The 16,381-nt window shown below is 39.0% G+C and overlaps 3 protein-coding genes and 1 long non-coding RNA gene across 4 annotated transcripts in view; 2 read left to right on the top strand and 2 right to left on the bottom strand.

Annotated features, from left to right (window-relative positions):
• Window positions 1–1,175, top strand: part of LOC104821057 (E2F transcription factor-like E2FF) — a 3,188-nt gene extending 2,013 nt beyond the window's left edge. Inside the window, exons 8-11 of the mRNA XM_010551794.1 lie at window positions 71–143; window positions 241–302; window positions 404–806; window positions 905–1,175. Coding sequence (XP_010550096.1) covers window positions 71–143; window positions 241–302; window positions 404–806; window positions 905–975 — 609 coding nt within the window. The 3' untranslated portion in view covers window positions 976–1,175. The remainder of the gene's footprint in view (window positions 1–70; window positions 144–240; window positions 303–403; window positions 807–904) is intronic.
• Window positions 1,176–2,580: 1,405 nt separating this feature from the next.
• On the bottom strand, window positions 2,581–10,980 carry LOC104821055 (paired amphipathic helix protein Sin3-like 2). Its single transcript, XM_010551793.2, has 23 exons — window positions 10,648–10,980; window positions 10,416–10,494; window positions 9,700–9,894; window positions 9,421–9,601; window positions 9,232–9,330; window positions 8,955–9,128; window positions 8,588–8,870; window positions 8,127–8,263; window positions 7,955–8,030; window positions 7,832–7,867; window positions 7,531–7,724; window positions 7,285–7,439; window positions 7,017–7,144; window positions 6,629–6,883; window positions 5,828–6,490; window positions 5,646–5,731; window positions 4,977–5,531; window positions 4,774–4,877; window positions 4,522–4,660; window positions 4,286–4,438; window positions 4,014–4,177; window positions 3,433–3,544; window positions 2,581–3,134 (listed from the first exon to the last, which is right to left on the bottom strand). Exons 2-23 carry the CDS (start codon window positions 10,490–10,492, stop codon window positions 3,003–3,005), a joined length of 4,098 nt encoding a protein of 1,365 aa, XP_010550095.1. The 5' UTR covers window positions 10,493–10,494; window positions 10,648–10,980; the 3' UTR covers window positions 2,581–3,002.
• Window positions 10,981–12,390: 1,410 nt separating this feature from the next.
• On the top strand, window positions 12,391–13,424 carry LOC104821054. Its single transcript, XR_773019.1, has 2 exons — window positions 12,391–12,461; window positions 12,541–13,424. It is a non-coding gene; the product is annotated as an uncharacterized LOC104821054 (long non-coding RNA).
• Window positions 13,425–15,240: 1,816 nt separating this feature from the next.
• LOC104821053 (beta-glucuronosyltransferase GlcAT14B) overlaps window positions 15,241–16,381 on the bottom strand; it is a 1,966-nt gene continuing 825 nt past the window's right edge. The window contains exons 3-4 of the mRNA XM_010551792.2: window positions 16,165–16,280; window positions 15,241–15,993 (exon numbers count right to left, since the gene is read on the bottom strand). Coding sequence (XP_010550094.1) covers window positions 15,479–15,993; window positions 16,165–16,280 — 631 coding nt within the window. The 3' untranslated portion in view covers window positions 15,241–15,478. The remainder of the gene's footprint in view (window positions 15,994–16,164; window positions 16,281–16,381) is intronic.

Raw genomic sequence — 16,381 nt, 5'->3', positions numbered from 1 at the left:
TTCCCTACAAACAACTTTACACCAGTTTCTTCAATCCATCAGCACCTTTTTGTCACTGCCTTTTCTGCAGGTCGATCTGATCACACTTGATAGCGCTGCAAAAGCACTGCTGAGCGAATCTCAGGATCCAGTCAACATGAGAAGTAATCCAGATACCGACCATAAATCCTTTCCAATATTTGATTATCACTTATAACCATTAAATCAATGGCTAATTCCATCTCTAAAAACTGCCTGCAGCTAAAGTTAGGCGGCTTTATGACATTGCAAACGTCTTTTCTTCCATGAATTTAATCGAGAAGGTATAATCTCCTACGAGGCTGTTATAAGATGGTACAAAATAAACCTGAACTTGAATGTTCCGATCTCTCATCTTCTGTTTTTCGTTTTAACTTGTCTGCAGACTCATATCCCAGAGACAAGGAAACCAGCGTATAGGTGGCTGGGGTGGAAAGGTATGTCTCAAAACCGATCCCTGGTCGACCTTAACGAGCCTAAGAAGAGGAGGATATTTGGGATGGAGATCACAAATTTATGTTCAAAGAGAAACAAAGCAGAGTTTACTACGAATCAGAAGCCAAATGGAAAGGAAAACGCAATCAAGGGGAAGAATCAGGAAAGAATCTACAAGATGGACCCACAACGATATTCGAAACCAAACCAGAATAAGAGCTTTGTCTACGGTCCATTCACCCCCACAAGCGTATCTCGGATAAACGATGTAGGAAACAATGACACCCAAACTCCAAGGCTTCAAGATCTGGAAAACCTTGCTTCTACCCACAGACCACAATACTGTAATCAAGGTAAACAAAAACAATGATTTTTCCACCATACATATCTCCTATAGCAATACATTCGTATTCATGGATTTATGAACAACGGTTTTGGATTTGATGAGCAGCTTTGACCGGTCTTCTTGGGCATTACACAGAGGCATGGAAGTCATGGTATTCAGAATTCTCTCACAAATGATCAAAGCATCCATTCTCCTTTCTCACCCGCCTTTCATGATACCAAAATTAGTGTTCTCCTCTTCCTTTTTTTTTTCTTTTTCTTTTTCTTTTTGTGCTCCTATTACCTTCGGATGTATCTACTTGATTCTCCATAAGTACATAACTGGCAATGCTTATTCTTTGAAAGGGAAGAAAAAGGGCATCTGGTCATTTCATTTCTTTTGTTCCTTGATGTTCAAGTCACCTGCAGTGAATTTATCACGGTCGGTGACCAAGATTTAGAATTTGTGGGCTAAATGAAACCCGCAGAATATTCTTACTGAAGTAAACTAAATAATAATCAATAAAATATTTCAGGAAAAAAAGTAATTTTCATAAAACACAAAAAAAATCAAATTAATGCAGAAAAATAATGTCAAAGGAAGAGAAAAAAAAAACAGAAGACATTTTATAGTTGGTCGCTGGCCTTCACCACCACTAAACCTAAACGATGGCGTTATGTTTTTATTTGTGTTTATTAGGGCACGACGAGTGGTTCCAGGGTTTAGCTCTTGCCTTTGGGAAGCTCTTGATGATCATATGAATCAAGTTAACGAGAGAAAATATATAAGAGGTTCATCATTTAAAGAAAAAGGAAAGTAATTTAACTTCTCAATCATTTAGGCATTTGGGGTCCAAGCAAACAATTAAAAAACTTGCTAAAATCATCATGGCTCCCATTTAATTCCATCTCCCTATAAATATAGTAAATACCCATCAAGGAAAAAAACCATTCAAACTTTCAACAAACGTTTTCTTCCGGAAGAGATATACAAAAAAAATGGAGATCAGAGTGGTAATACTGATGGTGGCTCTGATTTCGACGTTGAGCATTGAGCGATTGGAGGCCCAACCGATAAGCCCGGTGAGCTGCTTGACGTCGATCATGAAGGCGGAGGGATGCTACGAGGCGGTGAAGGAAGCGATAAAGGGCAATTTCGGAAGTATGAAAAAGGATTGCTGCAGCGCCCTGGATGGACTAGCCGACGACTGTCTCCCCATCGTGTTCCCGTCTCAACCCTATCTTCCCTTTCTCGTCAAGGTCTTTTGCATTTTCAAGTCCGAGGCTCGTGTTTGATCTCTCTTTCTTCCTTTCTTTCATTGCTGTCGACAACCAAATAAGTAAACTAATAAAAGGTGCTCTCTTATCTTATCCTCCATCTTATTTGTGCTCTGTCTATCATATTTTTTATATGAACAGATATGAGTACAAAGAAAATATTACAATGTTTGCTGAAGAACAAAACTCCTTCCCAATTCAAATTCGAGTTTTTATTTGGAGAGATGCATTCACCCGTAGTTTTTCATTCCTCTAAAATATGTAGTTGCATCGTTTATTAACTTTCGAATTATTAAAAAAAAATAACAATAGTAATCCATTAATTAAAAAAAATGGTAATAGATAAAAGCCCATAAGGCGTTTAACCCAAAGAACTTCGCGGCCCTGAAAGAGGCCCACCATAAACCCCGATTGAAGATCGACGCTAGAGCGCGTGAGACACACTTGCGAAAGCAAAATGAATGTGAATAGATAGATTATCGATTTTTTTCTAGATTAAGAAGGGACAACAATATTGTTCCGACAAAAGAAAATACCCAGAACTGAGTGATTGGGTTATAGGCATAACATCTATACAAAGAGGATTAGGATTAGGACCGGCATGTGTAAGAATACGAACTTCACTCTTGTCGGCCTAATCCATGTTATAGATACAAAGAACAACGCGTTCCACCATGTGTCCGTACCCTCCTCTCCCCATATTCACAACCACTACCTCTTACAAATACACACAACATCTTAACCTAACAAATACAAGCGTACACATACACTTTACCCTCAAAAGCAAGGAGGGTCTTCCCCTCTTTCACATCTCTCTCTCCCTAAAAGCTTGCGTCAACACCAAAGGGCGGACAGTGACAGAAGGCCTGCGACTTTCCTCGCTCTACCTTTCCTGTGTCTGAACTGTGACGTTAAAAAAAACGAAAAAAAAAATGGACCTTCGTCTGTCATCTTGCGGCTGAGATGAATCTGTGGAATCTTTCTACTCTGTCGAGGTGGCGTGGAGAATTCCCCTCAGACGAGTTTCTTCTCTTCTTCCTCCTGCGGAAGAAATCCTCCGTGTCCAATACATACGAAATCTACAAGAACGTGTGGATGAAATAACTGGTGAATCCAAAGAGCGATTTGCACATGAAACAAAATATACAGTTTGGGAGGCTTAGGCCTTGAAGGCTTCAGCCGAGTAGAAAAAAAAATCCTTAAACTCTATCATTTACATATCTAGATTTCGGCAGAATCCGACAAATCTGATATTAAAAGAATCTGATCCTTCATAAACTGATGTCTGGGAACACAGTTTAACTTGTGTTTTTGGGAGCATTGTTTTTGGCTCGTTGCCCATTCAACCCTAAATTAGACAGGACAGAGATCATTTACCTTGTAGGAAGAGCAAGACATCTTGCACTCGAGGCCATTTATTACTTCAACGCCATCCATGGCCTGGCAAATCGCAGAAAGATCATCCAAGCCCGCATATCTACTCTTGTTTCTGCCAAAAGTCAGCCCACAGATTGATTGAACTATCTTTTATAGTATCCAGTTTGGATCTTTGAACCATCTGTCTATCAAATATTTAAGCAAAAAGATAATTTTGCAAGTATTTGCATTGTCTTAGAGACCAAATGAAACAACTCAGATCAAATATGAAGCAGCTCAACCAAGGAAAGTGGGAACAGTAAACAAATGACAAAACCAAACAAACATGTCATTAAATAGACCCACACAGGTTAATCCCATTAAAACAAAATAAAGGAGCGGATTTGGAAAGCAGGTTCTGCGAGTCAAAGAAAAGGATGATGAATATCACAGGCCAATCAAAAGGTTGAATTCAATGCTTAACCACAGCCCGAGGGGTGCATTAGGCTAATAACCACAGTGATTATTGCTTCTTTCCTGCTGGAGCATAATTGGATTAAGAAGCAAAATAAATGACTGAAATTCTTTTCCAAGTTAGATACCTTCGCAACACAATGTCAAATGGCTCCTTTTTCAACGACGATATGGAGAGGAACTCATTTTGGAGATAGCTTGCAAAAATGGGATCCATAGACACTGCATATGCCTCTGGCTTTTCAATTACGTTGTCCATAAGCTGGATCGACAGACGATGTGGCAAGGACAACTGCAATTGCATCATAAACGAACTAAGATTTTTGCATCAATAAACAAAATGCAGTACCTTATAACTTAAAACCAATATATACATATATGAGTCAGTTAGGGCGCTCACACATTCCAACCGATAAATGTTTTCCTCGTGAAGAAGAACCCGGGCATTTTCGCAATACACTGAATCGATAAGCTTTCCAGGTTTCCGGGATTTCTCATATTCATACAACTGAAGGAGTTTATCGTCCATGTCGTCAGCTGCTGCCGCTTGGAGCTACATCAGATAAAACTCAGAACATAACAAGATGATTGATTTCAACATATTAAAAATCTAAAACCACTGATGTCCGTACGAACCTGTTTAACCAATTTGTATATCAGTTTGTCCAATGTGAATAACACATATGATTGATTTCCAAGAATAGCTCTGCACTCATCTTCAAACTTGGTATTTTCAACTGAACCATCAAGCAAACTATACAGTGCGCTCATAAATCTGCAATCATACAGATAAAAATACTAAGCTTAAATTTAAAAAAAAATGGAGTTGAATTGAATAGATAATAGTGTGTATAATATGGCATGTGCATGTAACTGATGCGAAGGCACCTTGAATAAGGATCAGGTGTACTGGTAGTATCCTTCAAATTTCCCCATTTCATCTCACTGCCTGCGCAATTCATTTTGGCCGACAAAATTCTCTCGTAGAGGATCTGGAAATTTCACATAATATCACATTTAAGATGCAACACAGAGAATTATCACAACAGACACAAACTTGAGCTAGTAATCATAACAAAAGATGGACTTACCTGGTGAAGCCTAAAAAGCACATAAATGTCGTCATTCCCATAGAAAACCCTTGAATCTTTTTTCCTTTCATCGAGCAAAACGGTAGCTACGTACTTGGAAAGAGGTTTGACAGACAAAAGAACACGTTCTGACAATGGAAGTGATCCACCATCTCCTTCTACAAGATGCGAGTCCATTCCCTCCGCTTCTCCTTCGCTCTCAGCCTTACCATCAACTTCATCATTCTCACCATCTTCCTCCCCTCCATTCTCATCATGTGAACACTCATCACCATCAGATTCAGTTCCTGATGCATCTTCACCAGCCTCGGAACCATTGTCACTGTCCTCGTCATTTTCTCCTTCAGCCTCAGCTGACTGCTCTTTTGGTACAGATTCCACACCGACATCTCCATAAACACCAAAATTGTCCTCGAAATCACCAATAGGTGACAATTCACCTTCTTCCTTCTCAGCTTTGGATGGATCAACAGATTCATCATAACTCCTATCGACTAAAGAAGCATCCGGTAGTACGCTGTTTGCTAAAGCTATTGATTTGCCAACATCTCCACCCTGAGAAAACACCAGGACCATTAATATAAATCGAATAGAGCAGATCCGAAACAGTCTATAAAAGGTACAAGAACTAATAAGTGCATATGGCAATAGTGAAACTGAGCATGGAACCTGAGTCGAATGAACAATATCAGTGTTATCTACGCCATGATGTTTCTCTGGGAAGACACTTGGTCCTGGTTGAATGTCTTGAGAACCTTGAAAAATAAAATTATAAAATTGTATACCATTGCCTTACAATAAATAAAAAACACAACTACCAGGAAGAAATTTAAATTCATTCCGGACAATACCTGTCATATCTCCGCTTCCTAGTTTACCATTATTGTTTTCTACCCCGCTTGAAAGTGATACATTTAAAGTGGCTACTCTTTCATCAACATCCATTGGGGTAGTAATTCCGGATCTTTTGTCAGCCTCATCTATGGTGCCTTGGTCTTTCTGAGTGTTAACAACAGGGCAGGCAGCATCATCCTTGTTGGTAGCATCAACACCTTTGTGAGTTTCTTTCCCTGAGGAGTACCTGCCTCCCAAACCAACCCTGTCATGTCTGGAAGTCCCATATGAAGCATACTCGCCCCCATTAACCGGAGATTTGCCTCCAGAGCTAAAATTTGCCTCCCCGTTAGTAGAGGGACAGTGATTCACATCGGGATGCTTGGTTTCTGCAACATCTTCAACAGAATCTGTGCTCTTCAGCCTGGGAGGAACACCTAGCATTGGTTCCAGGAAATTTTTCCAGAGCCTCAGAACCTTACTAAGCTGCTCTTTTGTGGAACATATCTCTTCACATGAAAATTGGACCAGTTTGTACAGGTCTTCGTGAATACTTTTGTCAGAGAATTCATACTCAAGGTGTGCAACAATGGGTTGTTTGTAGCCAGCAGAAACAGATAGGAGAATATCATCCTCCTTCTGAGACTTCTCTTTCAGCTCCTTAATTTCAGCCACCAAAGCTATTTATTCCACCAAGAAGAAACCAAACAGAAAATTATGAGATCGACAGCATGATCTGAATTATGCAATAAACCATAAAAAGAAAGGATCATATTGGCTACTTTAAGGAAATCTAACAATATGGAAATTTCACTTACATTTCGCGCTCAAGTTCTTCGAATCTTGCTGCTTGAAATAGAAGCTGCGGTGATCAAGGGATTTGTAATGGTTTTTTGCATAAACATCAGCCCAGACCTTATTAAAGTCTTCACGGCATTGTGCCCATTCATCTTGTTTCTGCTTAAGTCGAGTTAGAATTACAGGAAGTCCAGCAGCTGGATTCTTGCGTAATATGTCTATCACATCAAGACCATGATCACCATAAAGTCGCTCCATGCACCTCAAATTCAGCTCTGTAATATCAAAACGAAGATGGACAAGGTAAGAAACCAAGAGATAGAGGAAAAAAGAGGGAGAGGTGGAGAGTGGGAGAGAACAGAGAAATCTAGAAAACTAAAGATTCCAGATAATCGATACCATACACACCAGTGAAGTAGTCTTCGATCCGGAAGGAGCCATCAAAACTTATTTTGTTCTCAGTGATGATGTTCAACAGATCCTCTGCACGTTTAGCAGTAGACCCCACAGATTCCAACAGCATGTCCAACTCAAATCTGTGATTAGCGGAAAGTTACACCTTAGTTTTCATTAAAATTTAAAAAACAATATTTACCTCACAGAACACAAATAGTAAAATGTCATAAGTGATAAAGTTCTTGTTTGCGCTTGCAGCGAAATCCAATATGAAATTTACCTATCATCTTCGCATCTGAACAAGCTTTCTTCATACTGGTTTCTCCGCATGTGCTTAAAAGAGTAATCCTCACTTCCTGATGTTACAGAAACCCAGTGGTCATTCAACACCTCGGCTCCAAGCTCTGATCTTTGGCTCGCAGATGGTATTGGATACTGCATATGACCATAAAAATTTTACATGTTAGTAGTTCAACAACAGTTAATATGTCTGTGATGGAACTTGGAACAAGAAAATCTTTGTTACATCTGAAGGCAGGAGTCGGTAGCTTGGAGTGCAACGTTCACAATTAGATAGATCAAGCTCTTGGATAGATTTTCCCATATACTTCTCCCTGTACCGATCCTTTTCCTTAGCAGCCTCGGGATCACGCTTGTGATCTCTTTCTTTTTCCTCCACCTTCATTGACCTGGATAAATGGTCTTCACTGCTAAGCGATTCTGCAGCAAATGGATAGGCAACATCAGTAATTTTCTCACAATAAAGTACAAACCCAGTGGGCAATGATATCAATGGACAAGGAAGCAAAGACATTTTTATTGCATACTTTTGCTCATTACACCAGCAAGGTGCTGGAACCCATCTGCACAAAACGATTGTTGTTAGAACCATACAATTAATGATCAGCAGTAAACTGACTAAGCCATTTTGCAGTTTTTGAATACAATACCAATACTCTCACAACGCTCGAAGAATTGATTGAACTCATCCATGAGATCAGGGTATTTTCCAAGAAGATCAGAAACCTGAAAGCAAGAGAGTGGTATTATGTACTTCCTTGGGGAGACCACAATATCTACTTTTCACTATTTAAGAAAAAAGGCCATTTTATTGAAACCTACCAAATTCTGCAGATCCTTCCTTTGGATTATCCCATTGCTAAAGATATTAAGGCACTTCAAAAATGTCTGGTAATCATCTTGACTGCATAATCTCTCCTTGACTTTCTCGCAAAGGACAAATGCTTGGTTGTACATGCCTAACACAATGGAAGTAACGAGAAAAGAATTGTAAGTAGAAAAACATGAAGAGTGGTTGCACCATAAAATACCAGCTAACAAAATAGAATAGAAATGGTTTTACTTCCCACACGAATGTAAGAATTTGGTCATCCATCAAGTTAAGTGGGCATATATGATACCTGTGTTTACTTTTCTCTTAGATCACAGGTATCCTTCCTCTCAAGAAATGACATCATCATAGAATGAGAAGGAAAGTATTTAGGTGCTAAAACCCAGAAAACAGAAAAAAGTATAAATGCATACACATGTATTTGTTGGGTCTAGCACTGTAATTTACTTACTTTTCAAATTATCTTTCTCAGAGTACGAAGCAGGACCAGAGTAGGCTTCAAAACCTTCAGTTCTTCTGGATGACTTCCTTTTCTCTGGAAAATGCTGTAAATTATCTTGCTCGGCCTCTCTATCGTCCAATTCCCGGTTTCTCCTTTCTCTATTCTCCTTTTCAACACGTTTCCTCTGATCTCTTTGCATCTTCACCATCGCCTTATCATCATTAAGGTCAGAACGGTCAACGCTATGATCACGGTCACCCCGCAAGGCCGCAGCCCTTTCTCGTCGACGCTCCTGATGATGAAAGATGCATTATCACACAAAGGAGAGACCCAACAAAAATAATCGAACAAGAAAAAGATGAAACCGACAGCATACCTTCTCCATTTGCATTTGACGCATAGGAGAAACACCCGACCCCCGGTCATTATATCGTTGTAACTGATTCCGGCCAAACTGGGAATTTTGTGCCGAGTGCAATGCCAAAGACTCTGGCAAAAACCTAGTAAATTCTTCGAGCAAATCCGGATGGTCCTCAAAAAGAACAGAAACCTAAAATACATATATCAGAAAGCTAGAAAATGGCCAGAAACCTAAATACCTCCTATGTGAATAGACAGTACAGAAAAGATAACACCATCCAGCATAACATTACCTCGCTGTAGACCTCGTTGATATCCTTGTTCTCCTTCCGGTACATGTTCAAGATATCCAAGAAGGATTTATAGACATGCTCATCATGTTGGAAACGTTTCTGCGTTGATAAGAAATAGACTGATACGTTGATACACTTGAAGTAATGAGAGTTCGTAATAAAACATAATGAGCGGATTTCGGTTACCACCTTGATTTTATTCACAAAGGTTATGGCTTCTTCAAACTCAACAGTCTTCTTTGGTGGAGCTTCATCGTCATCGAGTGTTATTTCGTATCCCTTAGGCAAGAAGGTATTAAATCCATATATTAAATTGTTATGTCCCTTGAACAACTCCTTCACCCGTGCAATCACACCAGCGGTGTCAGTCCTGCGAATGCAAAACGCAAAATGTAAAATAACCCTTTCTTCTTCTTTTAAGTACAGCACTCAAAACTTTCAACCCCGTAAAAAAAACAAAAGTCTTACCTTTGGGCTTTAAAGTCTTTCATAACTTCAAGAAACATATCATATTTCTCCCTTTGATCTTGAAACATCTCCTTCACTTCCTTCAGGTACGTCAAAGCGTCATTTGTTGTCAATTTCTGAGAGCCACTCCCCCCACCACCAACGCTCCCCCCTCCAGCACCACCGCCGCCAGTAGGGATGTGAGATTGTCCAAATCTGTGCCACAAAAACCCCTAATCAATCAATAAATTTCGAAATAACCATTAAACCCCCAAAACACCTGTATCCAAAAACCTATAGCGACATGAAGTTGTTCGAATCCAAACACAGTTGTCCACTGTTCATGCAAGCAACTGATAGTTTCAAAAGAGAATCGGATTCGGACAGTTGCGTCAGAGGAAAGGAAAAGTTGTTTCTTTTCACAGATAGCAAGGAGATCCAACCATCAAAAAAAGCATGCTTCATCTATGAGCAAGAAAAAAAGCCCCGATCACTTGCAAGATCGAGAAATTCACATAGAAACCCACAAAATCAAAATTACGGATTGACCAACAAAACCAAAATCAACTCCGTAAAGGACGAATGAAGGGCGGAGGACAAAACCAAGAACGGTTGGCATATACCAAGAAATCACTGAGACAAGAAAAAAACAGAATATCAGAAAAATATCCGTCAAACCGACATACAAGGCTCATGGGTAGCGAATTCAATTTTCAAGTAACGAAGCCGGAACTTACGATTCGCCTCGAGAAGAACCCAAAGGACGTTGGAATTGAGACCCAGAGGCATACACATCATCTCTTATCCGCTTCATTTCTGCAAAAAAAAAAAATAGCTATCAAGAACAGAGAAAACTGCTGGAAATTCTTTTAATCGAAATCTGAACTGAAGGGGGTGAGCATAACACCAAAAAGGGAAACCCCATCACCGGGGAAACGTGAAATTTCCGGTAAAGCTAAAGAAACCTACTTTCTGATTTCCCGAGAAGAGAACGGGAAAGGATGAAACACCGAACTCAGATCTCCTGAATCGGAATGGAATAGAGAAGAAACACTTGGATCACCGACGAAGGTACATAGGTATATACAATACAGGTTAATTCCGGAGAAACTTCCAATTTCCAAGTTTACAGACAACACTGAAGGTTTAGATGATGTCGGAGAAGAAGAAGAAGAAACAAGGGAGAAGGAAATAACAGAGAGAGAGAGAGAGAGAGAGAGAGAGAGAGAGAGAGAGAGAGAGAGAGAGAGAGTTTCAAAAGGGTTGCAGCAAAAGTGAAGTTCCGAATATGGGGAAGAAATGGGGAAGAATTGCCCCTTGTGCCTCTTAGTTCGCTCGCGTTGCGTTACTTGACAACTGGTCATAAAATGTTTTTAGATTCGTTTTGGGCCATAAATTGAAGGTCGGGTCCAATAAATAAATAAATAAATAACATTAGGCCGGAAATTTACACGGCGAGACATCATTTTCGTGGCCTCGGCCTTTTTACAATACGTAATGATTTATTATAGGCCTATTCATATTGGACCAAATGTTTTCCGTCTGCCGTCATTAAATAGCTCAATTTAGCTCGGCCCAGTTTTTTGTTGGAACGTGAAATTGTATAGAACCAAAGAGGAAAAGACAAAAATAGCGTACAATAAAGATGGCCAATAGCCAATGGAAAAGAACGATATGGCAAAAAAAAAAAAAAAAAAATGATAACTGCAAAATCTTACAAAATGGCAATTAATATTTCCATGTTAGGAAAAAAAAACAGATACTACAACACTATTGGATGAAGCCAATGGTTGAAATTTGAAGACCTAATATCTGTAGAGAAAGGAAAAGAAAAAACTCGAATTTATTGGCGGATACATATGTAAGTAAATTCCCGTGTATATACAAAAAACCACTAGAGAGGCCTAGGACTAGGAGCCAATGCATTGTCGGAAAAACGAAGAAAAGCCGCAAGTAGGCTTCGAACGGCCACCGATGTTTTTTTTCCGACCTTGACCTTGACCGTGACCATGTTCATCTGGCGCGCTTTCTTTCGCAGCAGCAGCAGCACCTTCTGGATTTTGAACCGTCGTCCCAATTCTCGAGTCCATAATGTACTGATCGTCCCATATGCGACCCGACGAACCTTGCCGCCTAAATGACACAACCGATCTCTGCAACGTCGTCATATATTGAGATTTTCCTTAGCATACAAGAAAACAAGACAATTATTTTCTTTTTTGTCTCTTTTTCTATCTAATCATAGTAGTGATGTTTCGGTTTATTTCAGATCTAGAGGGGGGAAAAAACGTATATAATTTTTTTTTAATGGATAGAAGTTTTAGTGATGTAGGAGAACCCACCCCAACTTTAGATAATCTAATCCGATACGAGTGGCTCATGTTACGTGTTACTTAATTTGCTAAATTTAGATTTGTATGACGTCTTCTATATCATGTATCAAAATAAATATATATATATATATATATATATTACTTTGGACACCATCCGTATTTTTATTTTAATCTAATCTACCCAGGAAACATGCATCATTTTTTTTCAATAAACGAATATTTTTGCCGTCAGACTATTATAAAAGAAGTCTGTTCCCATGTCGAAGAAGGCCTGCTGTTTTGGGCCGTGAGAGCCCATTTGAAGGTTGTTCTCTAGGGTTTTTGCCGCCAGACTATAAATATAAGTAGGGCTTCGAACTTCTCTGTCTCGTAGCCACCCATTTTTTTTTAGGGTTTTCGCCGTCGATCTATGTGCATTGGAGCAGGACTTGGACCTTCTCCTGTTTACTGGTAATTTCCAATAGTCGTGTTGTGTTTTGCGTTCTCTCCTCCTCTAACTCTCGTCGCGATTTCTGGATTGTTCGATCAGTTGATGAGAGAACTGCAACAATATGATGGAAAAATTCACGTGATTCCAATGTATTTAAGTCTCTGATGATCGGAAATTTCCCTCTCCTCCTTGAATCTTTGGTATTATCCTCATCCAAATCTATCAGAGGTGTTTTTGTGTGGAAGGTAAGAAGAATGTGGAGATGTGATGAATAATTAATTGGTCCGTGTTTCGGATTGATGATGACCGATTACTCTTCACCAAACTCTGATCTCCCTCATTCTTCCTCGTCTCTCGTTAATTTATTTGGGGATGAACAAGATTGATTTTGTTTTTGGACATCTCGTGGCTCTGTGATAACTTGCCTGTAAATGGCAGTATACGCTATTCTGATAACACGGCATGATCGGAAAGAATTTCGAATAAATCTGAGAGCCCTTCTTTGATCCTCTATTTTCTGAAATTTGGATCTTTTTTTTTAAATGCTTTTAAAATTTTGACAAGTTTTCTTCCTCCGATGAATCGATGAGAAAAAAAAATCACGTCAGACTTTGGAGATTCTCCCCCAAAAAAATCTCATTGATTTTGAGCATAAAAGTCCTTTTGTTTTGGAAACTGTTAGTTGTTTTTTCGGTCTCATGTTGAAATCATTTCACAACAAAATTCCGACATACGTCGACGATAGTGGAAGAAATGGACAGTGGGCACTGGTCGAGACAGGGGCTCAAATGGGTTGGGTCTTGAATATTGGGCTTTGCCCATTTCAGACCAATGTGTGAACGGGCTTTTATATATGGCATTGTTGTTGGATTTGTAATTGTATTTATGAATTTAGGTTATGAAGAATTGTCAACTCTCATGCATAGACCTAAACTAGTCGTCAAATTTGTAAGACCTATTCCCATAGGCTGTCATATTTTCTATGTGAACCCATTCCGCTTTTTGATTATCTAAACCAAATGGCCCATGCCCAAGTTTCGTAGCATAAGACATCCACCGCATCCAATGTAAGGAAATTATGAGTCAAAAAAAGACACTCACTTGCCTCTTTCCTAGGATGCTTAGCCATCTTCAAAAAATTGTCTTTTCAAAATCATAAGTTACTAACTGCGTGAAATTACACATTTTGGGGTTATGTTTTGAGAATGAATTAATCATATTTTAATATCGTAATTACCATAAGTACTTGTCCGTTTTAATTGAATACAAAAATAAATTATTTTCTCTTTTTGATTACCCCTCGTAACCCTCAGATCCGAAATTGGATATAAGATATAAAATAATAGGAATAAAATCTAACAGTCAGTCCATTTTTCTAGTTGCTTCCAATCCAATTATGGGCATCGCAACTTTCTTATTAGTTTTTCCTTTTTCCGAGTTTCTACCGATTTTATATTACATTTTCCTATATCACATATTCTTCAAATTTCTGTCGTATCAATATATAATATCCAAGCAATGCTGTAACTAGTTACTATGGAGAATATAAAAAAATATATATACGATCCAATTAACCATAGATCTATAGACTATAGTAGTTTGCATTTCCATTCATGAAAATTTCCTCCTCCTTCTAAACATATAAACAGACAGGTATTCACATGGATATATGTATATATATATATATATTAACAAATCCAATGATTATTTGCTGAAATTGGAGAGCATGCGTGACTCTCTTAATGTGAAATTGTGACGAACGTTCACATTGGTAACAAAAGCACGTGTTTCGAAGAAAGTCCACATCGCAAGACAATTTTGCTTTTTTACTGACAATTTCTCCATGTATCATTTACTTTAAACTATAATAATTAGAAATTTTAAAATTAATATAAGAATCTAAAACCCTATAAATAGCGATGCTTGATTACACACACACACACGCATATACATATATATACAGGAAATATGGGGTTTCTAGTCGCAGGAGAGATGGCACTATTGCATGTTTTGCCTGCAGTCTTTATTCAAATTAAGGTACAATTTGGATGTAGGATATTATACGATCATGCCTAGAAACCCATTTGATATATGAATATATATATATATATATGTGTGTGTGTGTGTGTATATATATTTGTTTTTTTCTGGTAATTAATATATATAAGCTTTATTAAAGATATAGATAGAACTAATGTCAACCTTACGAGTATAGATAAAAGGTGCTTCTAATCACTGAACCATATAGTTCTATCTTTTTGGACACATTTTCATTAGTATGCGTGTATATATATATACATTCTTGCATTACATATATGTGGATGTAATGGATACGTACTCGTATATGTATTTCTATTTATGTGATGTATAATAGATCACAATAGAAAAAAAAAATGGGTCATGCAATGGTGCCATTCTCCTGTGACTTGAAACCCCAGAAGAATCCATGGATGTCCGAGGGTGCGCGAAATCCGTTCCACAATGCAAGAAACCCGTTTGGGAGCATACGGTAGTTAAAACTCGTCCGGTAATACAAGGAATGTATTTGAAAGTGTAAAAAAAAATTTAGAGAACCTTCTAATATCGCGTTATTTATAGATAATGAAATAGATATTAAAATACAATTATTATTCATTGTGATACACGTTACATTCGAATATATAATTTTGTTATAAAATATTGTTGTATGTTCAAACATTGCCCAATATAGATGTCTTATATCGTGACGCGAATAGTAAGAAAAAATTTCACCCGGGTAAAAAGGATAGAATCTACGGTTAAAATAAAATAAAATAAAAATTGAATCTCCAAGAAGCCACTGATGAACGATGAGGCAACAAGTGAGCGACACTGAGAATAAAGAGCAGAATCCAATCCATCGTACCGGGCTTCATCATACATACACAAAGAATCCATGAGATCCAGAGCTATATAACCACATCAACATTCTCTCTCCCTCGTTTGTATTCTCTGTAATCCTCGCGTTTCAGGGTACAAAACTGGGCTTTGATCATTACCCAAGAATATGCTTCCCCCCTCACTGGCATTGCCGTGACCTGAAATTCTCAGTCGACAACAAATGGCTGATGAGATTCTCAAGCCGTTTGGCTCCGGCCCCAGGCCTTAAGACTGAGGTGTCACCGGTGACCGAGCAAGGGTCACTCCCGTTATCCCGGGGACCGACACACCATCCGCCCGGCGTTACCCTCCCATGACGCCGAAGCAAGAGTTCCGAGTCGATCTTGTCGAGAACTGCTTCGTCCCTCCGGAACTTCCTGGCGAAAGGGGCGTTACTGTCGACCATTCTGTCAAAGTCAAGGAGGGTGAGATGGTGAGGGTGCTGCTTTGGAGGGTTGTCCCACGAAATGAAGTGAAGGTCGCTGTTCACTGTCGTGTTTCTGAACTCCAGAGCGTTGCAGATCACGGTGTGGAAATAGCCTTCGGGAGAGGAGAGGAAGTTCGAATAGTACATGAGGGCGGTCCGCGGAAGATTGTCCCATCCCCAGATGAAATAATCCACGAAAGGTCTCGACAGCACCATCCACGCAGATCCTGTCACAAGCAAGTAGAATTGTATCCCTATGAAAATTTACATATTGATTCCATACACAGATGGCTTATTATGAACCTTATCGGTGATCAAGCAAGCGAATCTTTCAGATACAAGCATACCCAATATGCGCATTACACATAAAAATGAAAACTTTATAAACAGATCATCACCTGTGTAGAGTTTGAATGCCGTAGGCACACTCCTTCTCTGCGTAACCCAGAAAACATCAGCTTTCTTAGACATGTACAGTCCCGGGTCGATGATTATCGGTTTTGCTCTGTGGTACCTACAAATTCCGATGCAGAAGAATCTCAGAATGGCAGCATAGCACACGGAAGAACTTGTTTTGTTTTGAGAACTCGAGTTCATTGCAAGACTCACTCTTTC

The sequence above is a fragment of the Tarenaya hassleriana genome, unplaced genomic scaffold, assembly GCF_000463585.1.
Source record: "Tarenaya hassleriana unplaced genomic scaffold, ASM46358v1 Cleome32, whole genome shotgun sequence".
Classification (NCBI taxonomy): Eukaryota; Viridiplantae; Streptophyta; class Magnoliopsida; order Brassicales; family Cleomaceae; genus Tarenaya; species Tarenaya hassleriana.
This window is presented reverse-complemented; position numbering and strand designations above follow the sequence as displayed.

Excerpts from the sequence above, each read along its gene's own strand:
- LOC104821055 (XM_010551793.2), bottom strand. The coding sequence starts at position 10,492 with ATGAAGCGGATAAGAGATGATGTGTATGCCTCTGGGTCTCAATTCCAA. Across the intron at positions 9,895-10,415 it reads GGTTCTTCTCGAGGCGAATC|ATTTGGACAATCTCACATCC; the intron begins GTAAGTTCCGGC and ends TTTGTGGCACAG. Across the intron at positions 3,545-4,013 it reads TTTGACATTGTGTTGCGAAG|AAACAAGAGTAGATATGCGG; the intron begins GTATCTAACTTG and ends GACTTTTGGCAG.